This window comes from Vipera berus (assembly GCF_964194415.1).
Source record: "Vipera berus genome assembly, chromosome: 14".
Lineage (NCBI taxonomy): Eukaryota > Metazoa > Chordata > Lepidosauria > Squamata > Viperidae > Vipera > Vipera berus.
The window spans coordinates 8,476,056-8,500,133 of record NC_138217.1 but is presented as its reverse complement, the minus strand read 5'-3'; the positions used below and the strand labels follow the sequence as shown (position 1 = coordinate 8,500,133).

At 46.9% G+C, this 24,078-nt stretch overlaps 1 protein-coding gene across 4 annotated transcripts in view; it reads right to left on the bottom strand.

Moving 5' to 3' along the window:
• Positions 1 to 24,078, bottom strand: part of HIRA (histone cell cycle regulator) — a 31,726-nt gene that overhangs the window by 5,277 nt on the left and 2,371 nt on the right. The window contains exons 2-21 of one of the 4 annotated variants that reach the window (XM_081338677.1): positions 22,107 to 22,169; positions 19,672 to 19,782; positions 18,351 to 18,441; positions 17,335 to 17,429; positions 16,532 to 16,627; positions 15,500 to 15,660; positions 13,903 to 14,070; positions 13,396 to 13,509; positions 11,756 to 11,826; positions 11,192 to 11,297; positions 10,658 to 10,885; positions 9,545 to 9,630; positions 8,545 to 8,739; positions 7,495 to 7,665; positions 6,268 to 6,460; positions 4,168 to 4,269; positions 2,182 to 2,330; positions 1,058 to 1,219; positions 873 to 931; positions 132 to 237 (exon numbers count right to left, since the gene is read on the bottom strand). In XM_081338677.1, the coding sequence (XP_081194803.1) occupies positions 132 to 237; positions 873 to 931; positions 1,058 to 1,219; positions 2,182 to 2,330; positions 4,168 to 4,269; positions 6,268 to 6,460; positions 7,495 to 7,665; positions 8,545 to 8,739; positions 9,545 to 9,630; positions 10,658 to 10,885; positions 11,192 to 11,297; positions 11,756 to 11,826; positions 13,396 to 13,509; positions 13,903 to 14,070; positions 15,500 to 15,660; positions 16,532 to 16,627; positions 17,335 to 17,429; positions 18,351 to 18,441; positions 19,672 to 19,782; positions 22,107 to 22,169 (2,527 nt within the window). Of the gene's footprint in view, positions 1 to 131; positions 238 to 270; positions 370 to 872; positions 932 to 1,057; positions 1,220 to 2,181; positions 2,331 to 4,167; positions 4,270 to 6,267; positions 6,461 to 7,494; positions 7,666 to 8,544; positions 8,740 to 9,544; positions 9,631 to 10,657; positions 10,886 to 11,191; positions 11,298 to 11,755; positions 11,827 to 13,395; positions 13,510 to 13,902; positions 14,071 to 15,499; positions 15,661 to 16,531; positions 16,628 to 17,334; positions 17,430 to 18,350; positions 18,442 to 19,671; positions 19,783 to 22,106; positions 22,170 to 24,078 lie in introns of those variants that run through there. The other 3 variants (XM_081338680.1, XM_081338678.1, XM_081338679.1) reach the window with 3 other exon arrangements.

Here is a 24,078-nt window from a genome sequence, read left to right as displayed (position 1 = left end):
TTGTGAGCATAACAAGGACTTCCGTAGGCTGGGACAGAACAATAGTTTGTTCCGGAAGCATTAACTGCAGATCTATCCTGCTTAGCCCTTAAAAGAATCGCCTCCCCTTTATCTCCCACTTTGAGACTCACCAGGAAGACAGAGAAGGATTAAAGCAATATGCTTTTCCATCCGACATATTCATCAGGGGGATGCCATGCTGAGTCAGCAAGATTTGAGAGACGGTGGTTTCGCTTCCTGCCAAGGTCAAACATACCCATCAGTTTTCTTGGGAGCAGAAACATGGGACGGGACTCATCAGCTGATGGGTGAAGGACAGTCCTTGACTTACAACTGTTCATTTAGGGACCGTTGGAAGTTACAGTGGCACTGAAAAAAAGGGACCTACATGTGGTCCTCAGACTTACAACAAGGTGATTATTATTGTCAACATTCCAGTCTAACAACCGCTCAATTAAGCCAGACTTGCTTAATGACTGTATTATTCACTTAACAATGGTAGCGACCAGAATTTCTGCTGCCGAGGAAGTGGTGATTAAGTACGTCAGCCCAATTTTACGACCTTTTGGGCCGCGGCTATTAAGCAAACTTGCTGCGGTTGTTCAATGAGTCGCTCAGCGGTTAAGCGAATGGCATTGCTCTTGGGACCCGCAACTGTTGTAAACACGTGCTGGTTGCCAAGCACCCAAAACTTGACTGTGTGCGTGAGCCTGGGGATGCTGTGACAGTCATACGTGCAAGGGCCAGTGGCAAGTCCCTTTTTTTTTTTGCGCTGTGAAAACTTGGAAGAGTCGCTAAACAAAGGGATGTTACTCCCAGGACGATCTGTAAAAGAGTATTTCGGTGGCCCCGGGTGACTTGACTGTCATTACCTGCTAAAATGGTTTGCAGGGACTCGTCTTTCACCACCACTGACTGCTTCCGCACGTTCCTAAAAAGAGGGGGGGGGGAAAGATGTGGGAGGACAAAAGGGTCATTCCGTTCCACGTGACACGTCTTTGCAAAAAGGAAGACACGAAAAGACGGTCGGGGAGGGGGAGAGATGTTCAGCGCTTACCAGACCGATAGGGTTGCCGCTGTGGTGAGAGCCATGATGTAAAACCCTGTACAGTGCAACGTGGAGATGGGGGAATGCAGGACGATGGGAGGGAGGAGGCGACGGCCACACGCCGAAAACACGGAGAGGGTCCGCTTTTCACAAGCCACACTCACCACCTCGCTGGGGGGGGGGGGGAAAGGCACAAGAGAAATAAGAAATTTGGCCCGTTGGACTCGTGGTGAAGGCATCAGGCTAGAAAGAGGGAGACGGCGAGTTCTAGCCCCACTTTAGGCATGAAAGCCAGCTGAAGGTCTTTCTGCCAATCATCCGGAGACGGTGAGTTCTAGTCCCACCTTGGGCATGAAAACTGGCTGGGTGACTTTGGACCGGTCACCAGGAGACTGGGAGTTCTAGTTCGATCTTAGGCATGAAAGCTAGCTGGGTGACTTTGGACCGATCATCCGGAGACGGTGAATTCTAGTCCCACCTTGGGCATGAAAACTGGCTGGGTGACTTTGGACCAGTCACCAGGAGACTGGGAGTTCTAGTTTCATCTTAGGCACGAAAGCTGGCTGGGGAACTTTCAGCCAATAATTAGGAGACTGTGAGTTCTAATCCCACCTCAAGCATGAAAGGCTAGGGCCAGTCCCTCTCACTCTTAGCCCAACCCACCTCATGGGATTGTTATGGCTGGGAAAATAGAATCAGGAAGGAATATTAGGTGTGTTCACCATATTAAGTTTTTTTTTATAAAAATAATAAAGATGGGGTTAAAAAAAAATCTAAAAAGAAAAAGGCACACTCCTCAACCTTTCCAGCAAAGCTGATTAGCGTACAAAACAATAACAAAGCCAAAATAAAAATTCAACATGAAGGTTAAACCAGGCACATGAACAAACCCAACCAGCTTCAAAAGGATCCAGGGTAGAAAAATCGTGCAAGGATGATTCTGGATGACTTGCTTACAGGGGCGATAGTTGATCCCAAAATATTAGATTTTGTGTGTGGATTGGGAGCTTCAGATCAATGCAGAGGCCTCGCATTGGGGAACGTCACTTTTTTCATCCAAAGCACCAAGTTTTTAGACTGAGGCCCCTGCCTGTTCTCTCTTTTACCGCGTATCCTCCAACCCAGACGCTTACCAGCTTCCCGCCGCGGAGAGAATTCGGCTGGTGAGCACCGTTTCCCACTTTTTCCCTTCTCGGTTGCATTTCAGCCTGCTGAGTTTGGACCCTCCCACGGCTGTGATCTCGTTTTCCACTTCGATATACATGGAGGGATCGGAGCTCACCTGCAAGAGAGATTTCCTTTCAACCCGAGCTATCCCAGTTCAAGCCAGTGGAGAAATCTGGAGGTTTGTGAAGAACCTGATCTGGGGTGTAGTTAAAAGGGGAGGTGCTGGCATGTTCCTCTACTCGAGATAGACAGACCGACAGAGATAGAAAAAAGATAGATAGATAGATAGATAGATAGATAGATAGATAGATAGATAGATGGATGGATGATAGATAGATATAAAATTGAAATAGAGTAGCTAAGAAGAAATATATTTAGATTGATATTTAGATAGATAGATGATTGATATATATATAGAGCTGAAACAGAGTAGCTAAGAAAAAATATAGATATTCAGATTGATATTTAGATAGATAGATATAAAACTGAAATGGAGTAGCTAAGAAGAAATATATTTAAATTGATATTTAGATAGATGATTGATATAGATATAGAGCTGAAATAAGAGTAGCTAAGAAAAAATATATTTAGATTGATATTTACATAGGTAGACAGACAGACAGATAAAGCTGAACTAGAGTAGCTAAGAAGAAATATAGATATTTAGATATATATTTAGATATATATTTAGATAGATATATATTTAGATATAGATAGATATAGATAGATAGATAGATAGATAGATAGATAGATAGATAGATAGATAGATGATAGATAGACAGACAGAGAGACAGACATAGATAAAGCTGAACTAGATAGAGTAGCTAAGAAATATATTTAGATATATATTTAGATATATATTTAGAAATTTAGATAGATAGATAGATAGATAGATAGATAGATAGATAGATGATAGATAGACAGACAGACAGAGAGACAGACATAGATAAAGCTGAACTAGATAGAGTAGCTAAGAAGAAATATATTTAGATATATATTTAGATATATATTTAGAAATTTAGATAGATAGATAGATAGATAGATAGATAGATAGATAGATAGATAGATAGATAGATAGATAGATAGATAGAGACAGACAGACAGACAGACAGACAGACAAATTCTTGGAGGAGTGGAGGCATATTAGCAAAATAGAAACACAGAAGGAATGTGTATTAATTGAGACAAACTTGAAATCTCTGGTTCTCAGTAAGCTTTACCAAAATTTCTTAACCAGTATGTTTCTTTTCATTAAGACAAGAATTCTTGCTTAAATTAGAGGGGTGGGGAAATAAACCGGGGTTTGCTAATTATGATTCCAACACCCATTACCTATGCATCTGCATGACTGTATTATTTTCTCTTTTTTTAATACAGGCAGTCCTTAACTTACAACTGTTCAAAGTTACGACACTCAAAAAAGTGGCTTACGACCGTTTTTCACACCCACGACCGCTGCAGCCTCCCCGCGGTCCTGTGGTCAAAATTCGGACGCTTGCCCACTGACTCATATTTATGACGGCTGCGCTTGTCCCGGGGTCACGTGATCCCCTTTTGCAACCTTCCGACAAGCAAAGTCAAGGGGGGGGGCAGATTCGCTTAACGACCGTGCTGCTAACTTAACAACTGCAGGGATTCTCTTAACGACGGTGTCAAACAAGGCCATAAAACGGGTCAAAACTCACTTAACAAATGTCTGACTTAGCAACAGAAAGTTTGGGCCCCAACTGTGATTGTAAAAGTCGAGGACTACCTGTATGTATAAATATGAGCGCATCCATTTGTCTGTAGGGCAGCGTCATTTACTGAAGGGAATTCCTCCGGCGTGCATTTTTAAATAAATAAAAATCCCAGGGATTCTTTGCTTTGGGGGCCCTGCCTTTGATTCCAGGTTAGACAGGTAGAAGAAGGGCAGGAGAAGAACCTAGTAACAAATGCAGTCCACCTCTTACCTGTAATGCGAACGATTTCTGTAGGACTGGCATCGGCAGTTTAAGTGCTAAGGGTGTACTGTGGCAAGCACCATCCTTCTCGGAAGCTAATATAGCTGGAGACTGGGAGACAAAACAAAACACGATGAGAAGCAGTTAGGCCCCTCTCAGCTCCACTCCGGCACAAATTCAGCTGGCTGATCAAATTATGCAATCTAGCTCAGGGGTCCCCAATCCTTGGTCCATGGACCGGTATCGGGCCGCGGCATGCCAGCAACTGGTCCGCCCAAACAAGCAAAGCCCTATCCATGGGATGCAGGCAACACACAAAACCAGGCCCCCTCTGGTCCACGGAAAACCCTTTCTCCACAGAAGCGGTCCCTGGTGCCCAAATGTTTGGGGCGAAAGGGGGGGGGGGGACGCTGATCTAGCTGGTCTTCAGAAGAACTCTGCATGGTGAATCTGAGCTGGGTTTGAAATAACCCAGCCAGGCTGAAGTGCACGTGTGTTTGGTGAGAAAAATCGCTTCTTAGAAGAGTGGAATCAATTAAATCAAGTGTATCTATATCTATATTTATATCTATATATCTATAAAAGGTAAAGGTAAAGGTTCCACTGCACACGCGTGCTAGTCGTTTCCGACTCTAGGGGCCGGTGTTCATCTCCATTTCAAAGCCAAAGAGCCAGCGCTTGTCCGAGGACGTCTCCGTGGTCATGTGGCCGGCATGACTAGACGCCAAAGGCGCACGGAACGCTGTTACCTTCCCACCGGAGTGGTCCCTATTTTTCTACTTGCATTTTTACGTGCTTTCGAACTGCTAGGTTGGCAGAAGCTGGGACGAGTAACAGGTGCTCACTCTGTTACGCGGCACTCGGGATTCGACCCGCCAAACTGCTGACCTTCTGATCGACAAGCTCAGCGTCCAAACCCACTGAGCCACCGCGTCCCTATAGTCTACTATAAACCTCCGTTCTAATCACAGACCTGCTCTGGAAAATGGTATTATTATTGCTATTATTATCTATATCTATATCTATATCTATCTATCGAGACCACTGTTTGTTCTCAATAGCAATAGCTAGCAATAGCACCTAGACCAGGGGTAGGTAACCTTGGCTCTTTGATGACTCGTGGACCTCAACTCCCAGAATTCCCGAGCCAGCATGGCTCAGCTTGGAAACCTCTCCCTTTCCCCTCAGCATGGCTGGCTCAGGAATTCTGGGAGTTGAAGCCCACGAGTCATAAAAGAGCCAAGGTTGTTTACCCCTGCCCTAGACGTATACGCTGCCCCACAGTGATTTACAGCAGGGGTCCCCAAACCCTGGTTTGTGGACCGGTACCGGGCCGCAGCATACCAGAAACCGATCCGCGCAAACAAGCAAAGCCGCATCCGCAGGATGCAGGAAGTACGTGAAACCATGCCCCGTCTGGTCTGTGGAAAAACCATGGAACTGGTCCCTGGTGCCCAAAAGGTTGGGGACCTCTGTTTTACAGCACGCTCTGAGCAGTTTACAATGCCAGCCAGATCGGTCCCAAACAATCTGGGTCCTCAATGTACCGAGACCTTGGAAGGATGGACAGCTGAGTCAACCTTGAGCCCCGTCAGGATTGAACTCCAGGCTGTGGGCAGAGTTTGCCTGCAATATACTGCATTCTAACGGCTGCGCCACCAGGTGCCAGCAAGCCAAGAGGAAAGAATATCTGCAGCGCAGGGTTGGACTACGGTGCTCTCTGAGCTTGGCTGTCTTCTTGCAAGTGTTTCATTACTCCACTAGCTAACATCCACGGGGCTACTAGGCCAGGGGTAGGCAACCTCGGCTCTTTTATGACTCATGGACTTCAAGTCCCAGAATTCCCCAGCCAGCCATGCTCTAGTCCAGGGGTAGGCAACCTCGGCTGACTCAGGAATTCTGGGAGTTGAAGTCCATGAGTCATAAAAGAGCCGAGGTTGCCTACCCCTGGACTAGGCAATACACCATGATGATTGGCTTAATTTGCCCGCAGCTAGATTCAGAAACGTACAGTCTGGTTTCTCAAATGGGGGGACAAAAAAGAGAAGAAAGGAAATGGAGCTGCCGTCGTCGCGTGTCGGAGAGAGACGGCGACCGGCCTTGGGTTACCTGAACGGTTAAAGTGACGGGCATGAGGCGGGAGTCTTTCCGAGGTCTTCCTTTTTTCTTCTTTTCAACTTCAAGGTCCAACTTTCGCTTGGAGAGCGACGAGGGTTTGATGGAGAGTTTTTCTTCGCTGTCGCTGCTACTTTCAAGGAGATCTCTGGGTTTGCTTTCCCGAAGAGAGTTCTGCTCCTTCACTCTGCAGCAAAAAAATCCCAAAACAAAACCAGTTTGATCCAGTTTTTAAGGAACCAGGCTAGAAAATGGCAGACCGGGGGGGGTGGTGTCTTCAAACTTGTGGACGTCAACTCCCAGAATTCCTCAGCCAGGCACACGTGTCGTAAAAAGGGCAACTGGTTCATACTTACGACGGTTGCACAGGATCCCCTTTTGTGACCTTCCGACAACCAAAACCCAACGGAGGAAGCCAGATTCCCTTAACGACCGGGTTACTAACTTAATCAACTGCAGTGATTCGCTTAACAGCAGAGGCAAGAAAGGTCGTAAAACGGGGCAAAATTCCCCTAACAGATGTCTCAACCCATAGGAAAAAAAAATTTGCTCAGTCGCAGTCGTAAGTCGAGAGCCACCTGTAATGTGCAATATACAATGCCAAAAAGGTCGCTTTACATGTTGGAGGATTAAAAACACCACCTGTGCTTTGAAAAGATCACCGGGTGGTAACTCTTCCACTAATTATGTGTGCCTGGCTGAGGAATTCTGGGAGTTGAAGTCCACGAGTCATAAAAGGGCCAAGTTTGAAGACCCCTGTGGAAGACTCTGAGTTCTAGTTCCACCTTAAGCATGAAAGCTGGCTGGGCTTCATGCCTTTGGGCCAGTCACTCTCAGCCCAATGCACCTTACAGGGCTGTTGTGGAGAAAATAGGAGGAAGCAGGGGTGTTAGACATGTCTGCGGTCTTGAGCTATTTCTAAAAAGTATAAAAGCCAAGGTACAAAATAAATAAATTAGGGTTTCAGATCCAGATTGTAAATATTTGGCTGACCACTAGAGGGCACCAAAGAACGAGAGTGCCTGGGTCTCTTTGCTGCCATCTAGTGGACATTTAAATTTGTGAAGGGCAACGCTGGAGACCCTGTCCACCTCCCGTTCCCCCTAAGCCAGCATCCATTGGACTGCATCTCTCAGAAAAACAAGAGGAGACCAGCGTGGTGCTTTCTCCTTTGCCGAAAAAAAAAATAGGGTGTCGAGCTGAAACGGTTCTGCACCTCACCTGTCCAAGGGAACCTGATTGGCGTGCGAGACGGGGGAAGTCCCTGAGGTGGCTTTGGATCGCTCTGTAAACCGAGAATCAAAAGCCTTCATGGGCTCAATCTTAGGTGGGGTGGGCAGCACCGTGGACGAAGAGGCTGGGAGGGCAGCTGAAGCCGAGGTAGCGTTCACACTGGGAAGAGAGAAAGCACAAAACACACACACTTGAATCACGCATCCGGCAATCTCTGCTCACAAGCGGCAAGAAATAGCATCAATGGACAGTTGGAGGGTCTATCCCCTACCCTGTTGAATTTGGGGGGGGGGGCGAGGAGGGCATAAGGTCTCACTTTTTAAAAGCAGTTAGTTCTCAACATTAGCAGCCTGAAGGTGCGTGGACTTCAACTCTCAAAAATGTGCCGGCCAAAATTCCTGGCCCTTTTTTATGACTTGCCGACTTCAACTCCCGGAATTCTGGGAGTTGAAGTCCACGCAGCTTCAAGTTGCCAAGCTTGAGAAGTATTCACAGGACTAGGACCAATCCAGATCGCAGAAAGGGATACGGCTTGCTGGGCATCTATTACGTTAAAGATTGGGGACACCTTCTAGAGAAGCACCAGGCAAGCTGTATCCCCCTGGAGGTTTATCTGTGTCCTCAATGACTCCCTCCACAGAGGAGGAGGGATTATGACATCATGGATCTCCAGTCTACAACACGGTCCTTTCCGTAGCTCCAAGAAGGCTCCACACCCATTTGCACCACTCAGGTGACCCTGAGGACACAGGCAAAGCTCCAGGTGGCCTCGGCGACTCTCTAACAGGACGCAAATGACCAGCCGTCTGCAAAGGGAGTATCAATCCTTCCGTTTCCACACCATCCAGACAGAGGGGAAGAAGCTTTTGGGATAAGAAGCGAAACGTCTTCCAAGAAAAACAAGGAAGTCCAGTTGCCTCCTGAAAAAAAAAACACCTGTGGGACGTCCTCCTCACTATACGCCAACCCACGCTTCGGTGAACGGGTCCTTAGTCATCAACCCAGGTCAGGAGGACAAGGCCTTTCTTTGATGCTCACCCATCCTTGTTGGCTACGTCTTCCGCCGATTTAGCGGCCGCTGCCATGGGCTCTAAGGCAGGCTTAGCGGTGCTCAGGGAGTTGGCCGTGTTGTAATCTAACGCTATGAGCTGATTTGTCTGGGAAGCTGACATCATGGACCCAGCTAAGGACCCAGAGAGTGGGATGCTGTTAAAGAGGGCGGTCGAAAAATCCCTGTGGGAAAAAGAAAGGCCGTCAGGGTACATGGGGGCGTGTATCTATGATCCCCACCGGACCGACCAAGGGCCAATGTTTGAAATAGGTCTCGTATACTGTAGGTCATCTTCCACTAACCAGGGTTTGTTCGAGGGCTGAACAGAAAAAAACGACAGAAAACAGTGACTTTATGACGCTCACTGCCGTCGCAGCGTCCCCAGGTCACACGATCAAAAAAATTTAAATCTTTGGGAAACCAGCAGGCCTTTTACGACAGGGGGCCGCATCCCGGGCGGTGACGTGATCGCCAATAGGTGACCTTCCCAATTTGGCTTCTGACAAGCAAAATCCACGGGGCAAGCCGGATTCGCTTAAGGACTACTATGTTAAGAAATCGGGACGATTCAGTTCAGAAGAGTGGCGGATTGACTACACAATAGCACGATTCGCTTTATGGCTGTGGTGGTTTGCCTAACCACCCCACCCCAAAAAAAGGATTGTACGATTGGGCACAATGCGCCAAACAACTGTGTCTCGCTTGGCAACAGAGCTTCCGCTCCCAATTTTCGTCGTAAGTTGAGGACTTATGAATCACACTGAAATCTGTGATTTTTATTTTTATTTTTATTTTTAAAAAAGGAGAGGCGATATTTGGATACATCTCGTTAATTCTTTGCAGTCCTAGCTGGAGGGGGTGAGGTCCCTTTGAAAGTGGTTTGGCCAGGCCTGCTTCTTCCTAGGGCTGAGAGAGCGGAAACGTTTTGTCCGCTGCCACTTTTGGAACAAAACGAAACAAAAGTCGAAAATATTTTGAAAATGGTACCCTGTGTCCAGCTGAGCTATGCAGAGCGGTGTGATCCTTCGCCGGCCGTCAGCTGTCCGCGTCTCAACTTGTTTCTTTAATAGGTTCTGCCAGGAAGAAATAGGATTACTAGGCGTTTGGTTTTATAGTTTTATAGGTTTTATATGGTGGCTGTATAAAAGGGGTGGATAAAGCAATATTAAATAAATAGATATATCAAAATATCTCTTACGTTGATATGAAAGGTCCCTATTTTCCTTTTGGCCATTGGTGTGGTTTTGTGTTTTTTTAAACTCCCAATGACATATTTAAAGGGCGTTAATCGAGAAATCTACTTTTAAGGGCAGTTTTGCTTCCTCTGTTAACGACGGACTGCCTCAACCTTGTGTTCCCTGGGCACAGAATAGGAAGGAAGGTAGAGCTCTAAAGAGAAGACAGAGAGGAAAGGCAATTGGAAGAGGGATAGAGAGGGAGGGAGGGAAGAAGGAAGGAACGTACACCTGAAAAGAGAGGAGGAAAGAAGTGGCAGGGAGGAAGCGGGATAGGAAGGGGGGTAGAAAGGGAGGAAGGAAGGTAGGAAAGAAGGAAAAGGGAAGGAAGGAAGGAAGGAAGGAAGGAAGGAAGGAAGGAAGGGAAGGAGGAAAGAAGAAAAGGAAGGGAGGGAGGGAGGGAAGGAGGAAGGAAGGAAAGAAGAAAAGGAAGGAAGGGAGGGAGGGAGGGAGGGAGGGAAGGAAGGAAGGAAGGAAGGAAGGGAGGGAGGGAGGGAGGGAGGGAGAGAGGAAGGAAGGAAGGAAAGAAGAAAAGGAAGGAAGGGAGGGGAGGAGGAAGGAAGGAAAGAAGAAAAGGAAGGGAAGGTAGGAAGGAAGAAAGGAAGGCAGGAAAGAAGGGAGGGAGGGAGGGAGGGAGGAAGGAAGGAAAGAAGAAAAGGAAGGGAAGGTAGGAAGGAGGGAAGGTAGGAAGGAAGAAAGAAAGGATGGTAGGAAAGAAGAAAAGGGAGGGAGGGAGGAAGGGAGGCTATCGTCTATCAAAGAGGCATCAGATCTTCCACGGCTACATCATTATATGCATATTTTAGTTTATGGGTTTATTAAAAAGAAGGACCAAGGAATGAACCAGGGACCAGGGAAAAACTACCTTTCGAATGTCCTCTAAGCTTTCTCCATTCACCATGCTGGCCACCTTAGGAGCTGTGACTGCTACTCCCAGACCAGCTCCGTCCCGCAGGGACTCGTTCTTCTTCTCCGCTTGCTGCTGCCTTTGCTGGTACTTGAGCATCTCCGGATTCTCAATAATGGCCGTCGAAAGATGGGCCTCCGTCATTATAGCTAAACTTTTACCGTAGGTAGACTGGTGGATGTTGCTCTGGAAAGGGGTAAGAACATCAGAACATAAGCGGCGTCCTCTGGATCAGACACCCCCCCCAATGCCCCCGGTCCGTGGCACACCAGCAACCGGTCCGCACGAACAAGCAAAGCCCCATCCGCGGGATGCAGGCAGCACTCAAAAACACGCACTCTCCAGCCCGTGGAAAAAACCTCTCTCCACGGAACCGGTGATCCCTAGTGATGCCCCAAAGGCCGGGCACCTCTGCTCTAGGCAGTCTGGTATTTATTTAAAAATAGAAGAAATTCGAAAGGTTAGAATGCTCAACAAAACCACCACGGGCACCTTCTCTTCCTCGCTGAGCGGGTCGCCCAGCTCGTCTTGGGAAAAATCCAGAAACGCCACGGACCCATCCATGGAACACACTAAAATGCCAAGGCCGTTCAAAGTCCTGAAGGAGAAGAAACAAAATGTCTCTGGAGATTCTCAGTCGCCCAGGTTCCCAAAGGTGCTTCCCCCCCTCCCCCCTTTGTTTTTCCTTTAAGACGTTTCGCTTCTCATCCAAGAAGCTTCTTCGGTAGGATGATGACAAAATGACAAGAGTTGGAAGGGACCACGGAGGTCTTCCTAGTCCAACCCCCTGCTCAACAGGAAACTCTATACCAGGGTTCTTCAGACCTGGCCCTTTGATGACTTGTGGACTTCAACTCCCAGAGTTCTTCGGCCAGCAGCGTGCCTGGCTGAGGAATTCTGGGAGTTGAAGTCCACAAGTCCTAAAAGGGCCAAGTTGCAAGACCCTTGCCCTATACCATTTCAGACAAACCGTTGTCCAATCTCTTCCTCAAAAACTCCAGTCATGGCTGAGCACCCACAACTTCTGAAGGAAAGTGCCCGTGAAAGCTATCTTACCATGAAATATCCATGATGGACTTGTCGAATAGCTCATGTATGACAACCAAAGGCCTTTTCAGACACGTCAGCTAAAAACAAAATTACAGGCATATGAGTATCACAAAAGGAGTCTCGCATCCTGAGATTTAACGATGTGCTTAAGTTAGCATACATTCATCTGTGCTACAAAGAGTAACTAAGAGTGGAAAATTTAAGCAAATTGGTGGGAACATGAGGCCTTCAAATCATGTCGGCGGTGGTCCTCGATTTATGCCCATTTGCTGATTTATGCCTATCGGCAAACTCTCGAGACCGCGGTTTACGATGGTTTTGCCGGGGGAAAAACAGCACAATTGGCAAAACGTTGCTACAGTAAACAACTGGGGCGTTTGCACTTAGGCTGCTGAATGATTGCCACAAAATATTTCACGAAATCAGGTTGGTCACCTAACACTTTCATAAGCGCTACAACCGTAATGGACGTTACAGTCGTAACTTGAGGAACAGCTGTACAGTGCAATTCCAAGCAGCTGCCAATGGTATGGCAAAACTAAGGACTGCTAGGAATTGCTGTTAGGCAGCAAAATCTGAATTTCAGAACAACATTGGGACCGCAAACTCCCCATGTTTGAATCTGGAGGAGGACGGAATATAACTTTTAATAATCTAGTAGAAATTACAGCAGTCTGATTTGGCTGCCAATGCAAAATGCTTTGATTGGCCATTTGATCGCCTTTCAAAAAAAATGGGTGTATCCCACAAGCACCCCCCACATTCTCTTCTGCATGTTTTAAAGGGGAAGGGATTGAAAACTCACAAGGTGGGCCTTTTAAAAAAAACAACCCAATTCTTCGAAGAACATGGAACCTGGCTTAGTCTGAGATGAGTTTAAAAGCAAACCAGGATCTGAATCTGAAGAAGCCTAAAACCGGGGCGTCCAACCTTGGCAATGTTTACGACTTGCGGACTTCAACTCCCAGAATTCTCCAGCCAGCCACGCTGGGAGTTGAAGTCCGCCAGTCTTAAAAAGTTGCCAAGTTTGGATATCCCTGACTAAAAAAACGTCATCCCGAGAAGGGCCCAAATTTTTTGATTCGATTTTGCAAAAATACAGCACACGCAAAAGACCACCTACCCCCAGGGGTGGGGAACCTTGGCTCTTTGATGACTTGTGGACTTCAACTCCCAGAATTCCTGAGCCAGCCATGCTGGGAGTTGAGGTCCATAAGTCTTGAAAGAGCCAAGGTTCTCCACCCCTGACCTAACCGCTTAAAGCTGACCAAAACAGTTACTTAAAGTAAAGGTTCCCCCGCACATGCGTGCTAGTCGTTTCTGACTCTAGGGGCCGGTGCTCATCTCCGTTTCAAAGCCGAAGAGCCAGCGCTTGTCCGAGGACGTCTCCGTGGTCATGTGGCTGGTATGACTAGACGCCAAAGGCGCACGGAACGCTGTTACCTTCCCACCGTAGTGGTCCCTATTTTTCTACTTGCATTTTTACGTGCTTTTGAACTGCTAGGTTGGCAGAAGCTGGGACGAGTAACAGGCGCTCACTCTGTTACGCGGCACTCGGGATTCGACCCGCCAAACTGCCGACCATCTGATCGATAAGCTCAGCGTCCTAACCCACTGAGCCACCGCGTCCCAGAAGAGTTACTTACCCAGACGGAAAGAGACCGGTCTTTGCTGCCAACTGCACAACAGCAATAAGGGCAGCTTGCTTTGGTAGAGCTGCCATTCTTTTGCTTCTTTTTAAAGATTTTTGGGTTGAATTTCTGGAAAGAAAAATCAAGGTTTTTTTTAAATTTAATATTTTTATTTTATTTTAAAAAAAGGTACTTTAAGAAAAGGAACCAGCAGGTACTTCGCAGGTGGTTCTCAACTTACAAACCAGCTCTTAAGCCAGGGGTCTTCCAACTTGGCCCTTTGATGGCTCGTGGACTTCAACTCCCAGAATTCCTCAGCCAGCTTGCCTGGCTGAGGAATTCTGGGAGTCGAAGTCCACAAGCCATCAAAGAGCCAAAGTTTGAAGGGCCACGTGGCTTAAGCGGCTGTTTGAAATCAGGACACCACTGGGGAAAAAATGACTCAGGACCGGTCCTCCCACTTATGACCGTCAAAGCATCCCGAGGGTCATGTGATTAATTTCAGGATGGGAAAGGACTCACCACTACAGTCACTGCTTTGCGGTGGCCAACAAAATCCATGTTGGTTTTCCATCCGTCCCTTTCAATGATCTGGGCGGTGGGCCCGGAATTATTCATGGCGTGAGCCGAGACCAGATAGTGGCCGTCAGGAGACCAGCTGATGCGCAACACGTGTGTTGTGCCTCCACACTGAAAGAGAGCGAGGACAGCGTGCACAAAGCTAAGTCAGGGTTGTTGGGTTTTTTTTGCAAAGGTACACAGGCGGAGAAGCACGTAAGAAATAAGCAGAGCTATTAGGATTTTCTACAGCAAGGGTCTTCAAACTCGGCCCTTTTACGACTCGTGGACTTCAACTCCCAGAATGCCTCAGCCAGAGGTGCCTGGATGAAGAATTCTGGGAGTTGAAGTCCACCAGTCGTAAAAGGGCTGAATTTGAAGACCCGTTCTACAGCCATGGGACGTATCACCCTAAAGCATCTGGTGGATATAATGCAGGTAGTCCCGGACGTATGACCACAAGGGAGCCCAAAATTTCCGCTGCTAAGTGAGACACTTGAGTGAATTTTGCCCCATTTTACAACCTTTCTTTCCAACGCCGTTAAATGCATCACTGCGGTTGTTAAGCTAGTGACACAGTTGTTAAGCTAGTGACACGGTTGTTAAGCTAGTGACACGGTTGTTAAAAGAACTGGGCTTCGCCCACTGACTTTGCTTGTCGGGAGGTTGCCCCTGGGACGCTGCAACCGTCATAAATATGAGTCAGTTGCCCAAGCGTCTGAATTTGGATCATGTGGACGTGGTGGGTGCTACACCGGTCATAATTGTGAAAAACGGTCATAAGTCGCTGTTCTCAGGGCTGTTGTCACTTCGAACGGCTACTAAAAGCAGAATGTTGCAAGTCGAGGACTACCTATGTTGTGGAACAGGACCATGCGGCTATCAAGCGTAGGGAATCAAGAGTCCAGGCGGTTCAAATTGCTCTCTACAAAAATCTGAGCTACTAACGGTCAAATCAAACTGGCGGTAGATAAGAGCCAATGGAATTCAAGGTGGGCTGGGCTTAATTTATTTTATCTATTTTTATTACATTTATATCCCGACCTTCTCCGAAGACTCAGGGCGGCTTACAAGCTTAGCAGTATGTCTCTTGTGGGCATAAAGCAGGCATGTCAAACTGCCGGTCTGCGGGCCGAATGCATCACAACGAAACCGCACCCTCCCCATTGCCGGCAACGGGGAAAAAGTCGCGTTACGTCACGCGACATCGCGAGTTTGACATGCCTGGCCTAAAGGGACTTGAAACTGATGACGCGTTTGTCCCCCCCCACACACACACAAAGCCTGATCCTTTCCTACAGTGGCACTTTGTATCTGATTCCGCCCCCCCCCCGCCAAAAAAAGGGGGGGCGTGCAGAGTGTGAACATTAAACTGCTCTCTGCAACTTTTTCAAGTAGCTGGGCCTTTCCGCTACGAGATTCCAGGAAACGATGCAGCTGCTTTAAAGAGTTTCAGGCAAGCGGACGCCTTGGAACTGACTTGGAAGCATCTGTCAGCCCGACTGCGGAAGGACGGAGCGATGGACGGATATGTTCAGATGGCGAAGATGGCGATACGTACTTCATCAAAGGGTTTGGTGATGTTGGTTTCTAGCTGCCAATCCATCGTTCGCCAGACCTTCAAGCTTCGGTCGTCAGCTTGGGAGGCAATGTATTTCCCAACAGGATCCCAGGTGAGCCCCTTAACCAGGCCGGAGTGGCCTTTCAGAGTGGCAAGGATTTCTACAGGTAAAGAAGAAAAAAAAAAAAAAAGAGAGAGAGAGAGAGAGTGTGAGTGGAAAGACTGGTTCCTGGAAATGCCTTCGGATGAGACAAAAGCAGGAGGCAGGGCACAGTGAAGGCCGAACAATTCAGTCAGTGCTGGCCCTTTACCAAGGAATGTTGAGATCCCAAATGTTTTTGTATTGATTTTGGCAAAGCACAAAATACAAAATATAAAGAAAAAATAAAGGTTAAAACAGGGGAGGAAAAGGGTGAAGAGAGAAAAGTGTAGGCAGAGGGGGGGAAAGAAAAAGCATTGACTTCTGGCTCCTTTTGATGCAGTAGACTTAAGGCAGTAACATGAAAGCTCAACTTTTGATATATATTTTTTTACACAACAGTATACCCTAGCCATTTTCGAACAGAATAGAGCTGGGAGGGACCTTGGAGGTCTTCTAGTCCAGCCCCCTGCTCAAGCAGGAGAACCTATAACATCTCAGACTGGTGATTGTCTAGTCTCTTCTTCAGCAATGGAGGGCCCATGATATCTGGTGGCAAGCTGTTCCACTGGTTGATTGTCCTCACTGTCAGGAAGTTTCTCCTTAATTCCAGGTTGCTTCTCTCTTTGATCAGTTTCCAACCATTGTTTCTGGTCCTTCCCTCTGGTGCTCTGGTGAACAAACTGGCCCCCTCTTCTTTGTGGCAGCCCCTCAGATACTGGAACACTGCTACCCTGTCTCCCCTATTTCTTCTTTTCTTTAAGACTGGCCAAACCCAAATTCCTGCAGCCGTTTCTGTAACACCAAACCCAAAATCAAAGTTTCATTTCCCCCCTCCCCCCCCCCACACACCTCAAGCACAAAGTCCAAAAGTCGTTTCCAAGTGTCCTTACCAGGGAATTTGAGAGCGTTCCAGATCACCACCGTGTTGTCCACGCTGCAGGAGGCCAGCCAAGCGTCGTGCGGGGACCACGCCACATCCATGACATCTACGTGGAAAGTTTAAAAACTCAAGTCACCTGAATTCCATGGGACAGCATCTGGCCCAGACCGGTTCCTCCTGTGACGAGGAGGACCCTGGAACAGGTTGTGTAAATGCAAACCAAGGGCCCTAGCGCCACAAATGATGGGTCAGGTGAGTGCAGGGGTAGTGTGGCGGTCGTTAAGCGCGAGGACAGACTGTGAGAAACTTTGAAACGTCGTTTGAACAAACGATCGTCAGCCGAGTTCTACGTCTACTTTTCTCCACAGAAACCTGGTGAGGAAAAGGTGGGCTAAGACCCTGATCCGAAAAAAGCACCAGGCAGGAGTCAGTGGCTGATGGGGGCCTATTACCTGGCCATTGCTGGCCGTCCTGGGATCTCCAACTTCGGCCACTTTAAGACTTGTGAACTTCAGCCGGCGCGGGGAATTGAAGTCCACACGCCTTCAAGTGGCCAAGCCTGAAGACCCTTACACAGCAGACCACCCGAGTAAATTTACATCGTCTAGAGATTATTTCTCTTCTTCTTCTTCTGGACAGGGGGGGGTGTGACACCGCAACTGGAAGTCCACGGTGTACATTAAAAAAAACAAAAAACAGACCGAGCTTTAATCGCGCCATCGCAACGGCCATCTGTGGGGGGAATCTCATTTTTTTTTAGAAAGCAGACCACACCACGCGACCGACCGCCTTTTGAGCTCGAAGCCCTCTTACCGCCTGAGTGGCTTCTCAGAATCGAGACACACCTCCACTGTTCTATGTTAGCGAGCTTACTGCTGGAGCCGAACACGGTGCTGGGCCCGATGTACCTGTGGAAGGAAGAGGGGGGGTATCGGTGAAAGAGGACATTGGTAAATCAGGGTTGAAGGGAAGGCTCCTTGGTGCCCTCTGAGCTTTGGTGGTTTCCTTGCAGACGTTTCATGAGCCAACTAGGGAACATCTTGAGAGCTAGAAAGGAGTGGAATTTGTGGAGAGGAGGAGGAGGAGGAGGAGAAGGATGGCGACTGTGGGGTCCTTGGTGCTCTCTGAGCTTGGTTGCTTTCTTGCAGACATTTCATGACCCAACTAGGGAACATCATGAGAGCTAGAAGGGAGTGGAATTTGTGGAGAGGAGGAGGAGGAGGAGGAGGAGGAGGAGGAGGAGGATGGCGACTGTGGGGTCCTTGGTGCTCTCTGAGCTTGGTTGCTTTCTTGCAGACGTTTCATGAGCCAACTAGGGAACATCATGAGAGCTAGAAGGGAGTGGAATTTGTGGAGAGGAGGAGGAGGAGGAAGAGGAGGATGGCAGCAACTGTGGGGACCTTGGTGCTCTTTGAAATTGGTTGCTTTTTTGCAGACGTTTCATGAGCCAACTAGGGAACATCATGAGAGCTAGAAGGGAGTGGAATTTGTGGAGAGGAGGGAGGAAGGAAGGAAGGAAGGAAGGAAGGAAGGAAGGAAGGAAGGACGGACTCTGGGGTCCTAAAATACACTATATGCAAAAACCCAAACATAAGTTTAAATAGTGCGTCAGCATATACATGTATGCAAAACGTGTGAACAAGAACACAATTAGCAACAAATCGCCACCGTTTGGCGCCATCAAGTCAAAATAGGATAGATGTTAAAATTACAGATATTTACCCAACCTTGAACATAAGGAATTTCCCCCCCCCCAAAAAAAAAGAGTCCAAGGAAGATGCCAAGAATTAAAATTTAGGGGGGGGGAGAGGGAAGGAAAATACACTTACGCAGCTCTCTTCCAGACCATGACCAGCTTATCATCTCCCCCAGAGGCAAGGTATATGCCGTTGTTGGACCACCGCACACAATTCACGCATGCTAGAACAAAAATGGGAAGACAAAGAGGCTTGCGGGGGGGAAAAAAAGAAGCCTCAGAACACATTCTGAGACTAATGCGGGAGCTTGTATTAGTGGAAGAGTTACCACCCGGTGATCTTTTCAAAGCACAGGTGGTGTTTTTAATCCTCTCAACATGTAAGGCTACCTTGCAAATTTTTTTTTTCCTGTGGTTGAGACATCTGTTAGGGGAATTTTGCCCCATTTTACGACCTTTCTTGCCTCAGCTGTTAAGCGAATCACTGCAGTTGATTAAGTTAGTAACCCGGTTGTTAAGTGAATCTGGCTTCCTCCGTTGGTTTTGCTTGTTGGAAGGTCGCAAAAGGGGATCATGTGATTCCCCAGGACAAGTGCAACCGTCGTAAGTATGAACCAGTTGCCAAGTACCGGACTTTTGATCATGTGATCATGGGGGAGGGGTTTTTTTGCTGCAAAGATTGTTAACTGTGGGAAATGGTCATAAGTCACATTTTTCAGTACAGTTGTAACTTTGAACGGTCACTAAACGAATTGTTGTAATTCAAGGATCACCTGTATTTGTATCCTGCCTTTATTATTTTTACAAGTAACTCAAGGCGGTGAACATATCCAACACACCTTCCTCCTCCTATTTTCTCCACAACAACAACCCTTTCAGGTGGGTTGGGCTGAGAGAGAGTGACTGGCCCAAAGTCAACCAGCAGGCTTGCATGCCTAAGGCAGGACTAGAACTCACAGCCTCCTGGTGACTGGCCCAAAGTCAATCAACTAGCTGTCATGCCTAAGGCGGGACTAGAACATAACCTCTCCTGGTGATTGGCCCAAAGTCACCTAATTGGCTTTCATGCCTAAGGCGGGACTAGAACTCACAGTCTCCTGGTGATTGGCCCAAAGTCACCTAATTGCCTTTCATGCCTAAGGTGGGACTAAAACTCACAGCCTCCTACTTTCTAGTCTGGTGCCTTAACCACTAGACCAGGGGTAGGCAACCTTGGCTCTTTTATGACTCGTGGACTTGAACTCCCAGAATTCCTGAGCCAGCATGGCTAAGCATGGAAACCTCTCCCTTTCCCCACAGCGTGGCTGGCTCAGGAATTCTGGGAGTTGAAGTCCACAAGTCATAAAAGAGCCAAGGTTGCCTACCCCTGCACTAGACCAAACTGGCTCTCAAATTATGCTGGCCCATTAGCCCCCCCCCAATAAATAAATAAATAAAAACCTATGCTACCATACCTAAATGATTGTCCATCTGACAAAGCATTTTGGGTACATTCTCGTTCTTTTCGTCCTCCTCCTTGAGGACAGGAGCCATATTCCATATTACCACTTTTCCGGAATCCTGTCCTGAAGACACAAAGGAAAACACACTTTTCACGGCAGTTACTGCAGAGAAGAACAAGGCTGTGTATCTTTGCTAAGCGTCCGTAGAGATTTCTTTGAAGCAGAGAATTAACTTCCTCCTTAATTTAGCAAATAACAGAGGACTGGAAGCGTCTGCTTATAACAGCAGGGGATGCTGGGAGTTGAAGTCCACACAACTTAAAATTAGAGAACCCAATTCCACCGAGTACCGCAGCAATAGGATTTTAACAAAAATACCCTACAAAGAAACATGGTGTTTAAAATCCAGTTTATGGCTGCCCAGTTTTTAAGTTTAGCTGAAAGATGCAAAACTACGAAACACGTAGCCACAACCTGGGCTCTACTGAAAATCTAACTTCTGTAATGATAGTATGGAGCCACAAATATTTTTTAATAATAACTTAAGATCTCAGGAAATACCTATGGCACTTAGTTCACACTGGTTTTTTGTTTTATTTTTAAAATTCTGTAGCTAGCATTTACTTTGATTAGGGAACAATGTACCCCTGCCACTGTAAATAAAAGAGAGGAAAGTTACTGAACGTTGAAGCCTATTAAATTGCACATTTTAAATTAATCCAACTAATGCCACATTAATTATAACCTCGGGGTTGGCAAGCATATTTGCTTCTGATATTTTATCCCCAGAATCTCGATCCCTGCTGTTCGCCACGCTAGCAGCCTGCTGTGGGACACGCTGCAGGCGAAGTCCGCCCCTTAAATAAATCAAAACCAAATGCAGACAGATTCAGGAATAGCCCAGGGTTATTGTAACTAGCAAAAACAGTCAGATATAACTCAAGGGGGTGATGCCTGTACTGTTCTTTATTGCCTATCATTTTAGGTCTAAGAATATTTCACTGACGAACTTCTGTATCCCCAGCGAAAGGATCGGAGTTCATATTTTAAAATTATCATTAGGCAAAACGTACGTTCAGCATTACTCGATTCAAAAGAGATTTGTTAAGATAAAGGGCTGCTTATTTACGGGTTGAAAACGAAAATATTGGCTACTGTTCTTCTTCTGTGCGAGGTCTAGGCCCAGGTGAACTAAGTAGGCCTCATGGAAAAAGTATTGGACCCAAGTTTGCGCTATGATCCGTTTTACAATCCGAAGGAACTACTATTTGTAATCTAAAGTGCAGCTGTATTTTGCTTAATATGATTTTTGCTAAGCTTGCTTGTTTTAAATATATTTAGAACATTAAGGACTGGAACTGTAAGAAGTAGGGAACTGAAAGTAAAGGATGGATGCAGGTTGCAATGTACCCGAGAAAGTTATGTCCAGCAGAAAGTGTAAGATTGCTGACCACATCTATGGTCCTAGGAGGAGAAACGTTTTAAAAAGTTGGGACTGGACCTGATTGATTTGCCACTGGCCTACAGCTGCTATGGACCTTATTGGACCTGCTATGTCACTGGACCTCATTGCAATGGGGTTCTTAACGTTAAGTGATGTTTTATGTGTGTGTTCCAAATTACTGCTGAAATAAACCTCTGAGTCTTAAAGTAAGAATGATTGTTTTGTGTTGCTGTCTCTTGCCTTTTTCACTGGGTGTTTCCACGACAGACCTTAGATAGAGCAGGAAAGGCCGCTGTTAACTGAGGCAGTCCTTCAGCGAGGACCTCCGCAACAACTCGCAGCGTTTTTCGTGGTCGCTGAGCAAGTCACAGGTTGTTAAGTGAGGACCGCAACGCCTTCTCCATTGGCTTTGCCTGCTGGGAGCCAGCAGGGAAAGTCGCAGAGGGAGATGACGTGACTGCAGGATGCTGCAACTATTGCAAATGCAGTTGCCCAAATCATGATCAAATGACCACGGGGATGCTGCCACAGCTACATGTTTGAGGACCAGTTTTAAGTCTTCCCTCCCGCCATTGCAAGTTTGAACAGTGGCTGAACAAGGGGTCCCTAAGCGAAGTGCACCTGTACAGGTGAGCCTTGGTGGAGCAGTGGGCTAATGCCTCCTTAAGTAACACCAGCTGCCTGCAATTAGTGCAGGTTCGAGTCCCACCAGGCTCAAGGTTGACTCAGCTTTCCATCCTTCCCAGGTAGGTAAAATGAGGACCCAGATTGTTGGGGGCAATTAAGCTGACTTTGTAATAATGCCGCTTGGGGTGTGTGTGTGTGAAAGCCCTAATAAGCAGGCATATACATAGAATGAAGGCTACTGCTAAGTTTGTAAGCCGCCCTGAGTCTTCGGAGAAGGGCGGGATATAAATGGAATTAAAATAAAATTAAAAAAAAATTAAGTTCCTTTTATGGACTGGGTGCAGGAGTTTACAAGAAACTTTTTCGGCCACCATACCTTGCCCTCCAGTTGCAAACTTGGTCCCATCTGGATGAATGTCAACGGAAAATATCGGCTTGGCTGGAAAAAAACCACAAACAAATAAGAGAAAATTGAGCAAAGTATCCTTGGGCTTGTAATGCACCACAAGCTGCAGAGAGAGAGAGTTTATCACTACTAGCAAACTGATAAGTCAGCCAGCAACGAAGCCGAGTATTCCCTTCTGGTTTTCCAAAGGGCCTCAGGGATCAGTGACCAAGGATGTTTCTCCAACTCAGCCAAGTTCTATTTCTATAACCGCTGAGCGCATAATGGGAAAAAAATCTCTAAGCAAATCACTGCCTCAGCAGGTCGCCACTAACATATCCTACTCTCCGGGGTGACCTGTTTGATGGCAAAGTTTGCACTCTGGGGCTCTTATTGATCAACGGTATTTTAGCTGACTTTCTAAAAAGAAAGCAGAACGGCCGCTGATGAAACTTTTCTCTGCAACAAGGCTACTTCAGCCCGTCCACCAACCCTTTGGATGGAAGGAACATCAAACACCCCTTCCTGGGAAATCAAGAAGGACACTCTGCATATGGTATGGGTATCTGGAGCCCTTTCTTCGCCTCTGGGAGGGAAAACAACAACAGCTATGCTTCCAGATCCTTCCTGATAATAAGGATGAAAGGATCAGCGAAACACTTTGGCGTTCTTCTCAATCTATGTTCTTAAGAGGGTTAATATGTTATCTTCTGTTATCGGACCCCTTGTGGGGGTCTGCCAGCAAGAAATCACTAAGGCAAAGCTTAACCGTCCAGGAGGCTGAATAAAGTTCAGGAATAGACAACGGAAGACGGTCTTTGCTAGACCCATCCGGACCCATTGTAAAATGTCTCTAGGTTAAGAGGCGCTAACGTTTGTCTTCCTAATGGGAGATCTATGATCTGTTCAGCGGTCCAAAGTATATTTTAATACTTTTTTTTTCTCCAGGGAATGTCCCATTGAGGGTCCAAGCAGTTCTGATCTGGATGGGAAATACATTTCCTTTAGAGGTCATGAAATGGCCACTTAGGCACTAGATGACTTCCAAGGAGTTTTTTTTTTCAGGGGAAAAAAGTCCGTTTAGAAATAGTACAATGCTAAAATAGGGAACTGTCCACTTCAACAAAAGTATTGGGAAGACGCACACTGTCCCTGCAACTAATCAAGGAGAGAAGCAATCTAGAACTAAGGAGAAACTTCCTGACAGTTAGAACAATTAATCAGTGGAACAACCTGCCTCCAGAAGCGGTGAATGCTCCAACACTGGAAGTTTTTAAGGAGAGACTGGACAGCCATTTGTCTGAAATGGTATAGGGTTTCCTGCCTGAGCAGGGGGGTGGATTAGATGACCTCCAAGGTCCCTTCCAACTTTATTATTGTTGTTGTTGTTGTTGTTGTTGTTGTTATTATTATTATTATTATTATTATTATTATTATTGGTCTGCAGTAAGCAGTAGTGGAAGAGATTAGAGAATCAAAAACTGTCTCTTTAAACGTTAAGATGCCACTAACAACTTTCCTTCTATGCTAAACACACACACACACACACACACACACGGACGCAGTGGCTCAGTGGGTTAGGACGCTGAGTTTGTCGATCAGAAGGTCGGCAGTTTGGCGGGTCGAATCCCGAGTGCCGCATAAGTGAGCGCCTGTTACTCGTCCCAGCTTCTGCCAACCTAGCAGTTCAAAAGCACGTAAAAATGCAACTAGAAAAATAGGGACCACTCTGGTGGGAAGGTAAAAGCGTTCCGTGCGCCTTTGGCATCTAGTCAAGCCGGCCACATGACCACGGAGACGTCCTCGGACAAGCGCTGGCTCTTCGGCTTTGAAACGGAGATGAGAACCGGCCCCTAGAGTTGGAAACGACTAGCACGCATGTGCGGGGGAACATTTACCTTTTTATACACACACACACAAACACACAAAATTTTAAGTACTGCAAAAGCTACTGCAATCAAAC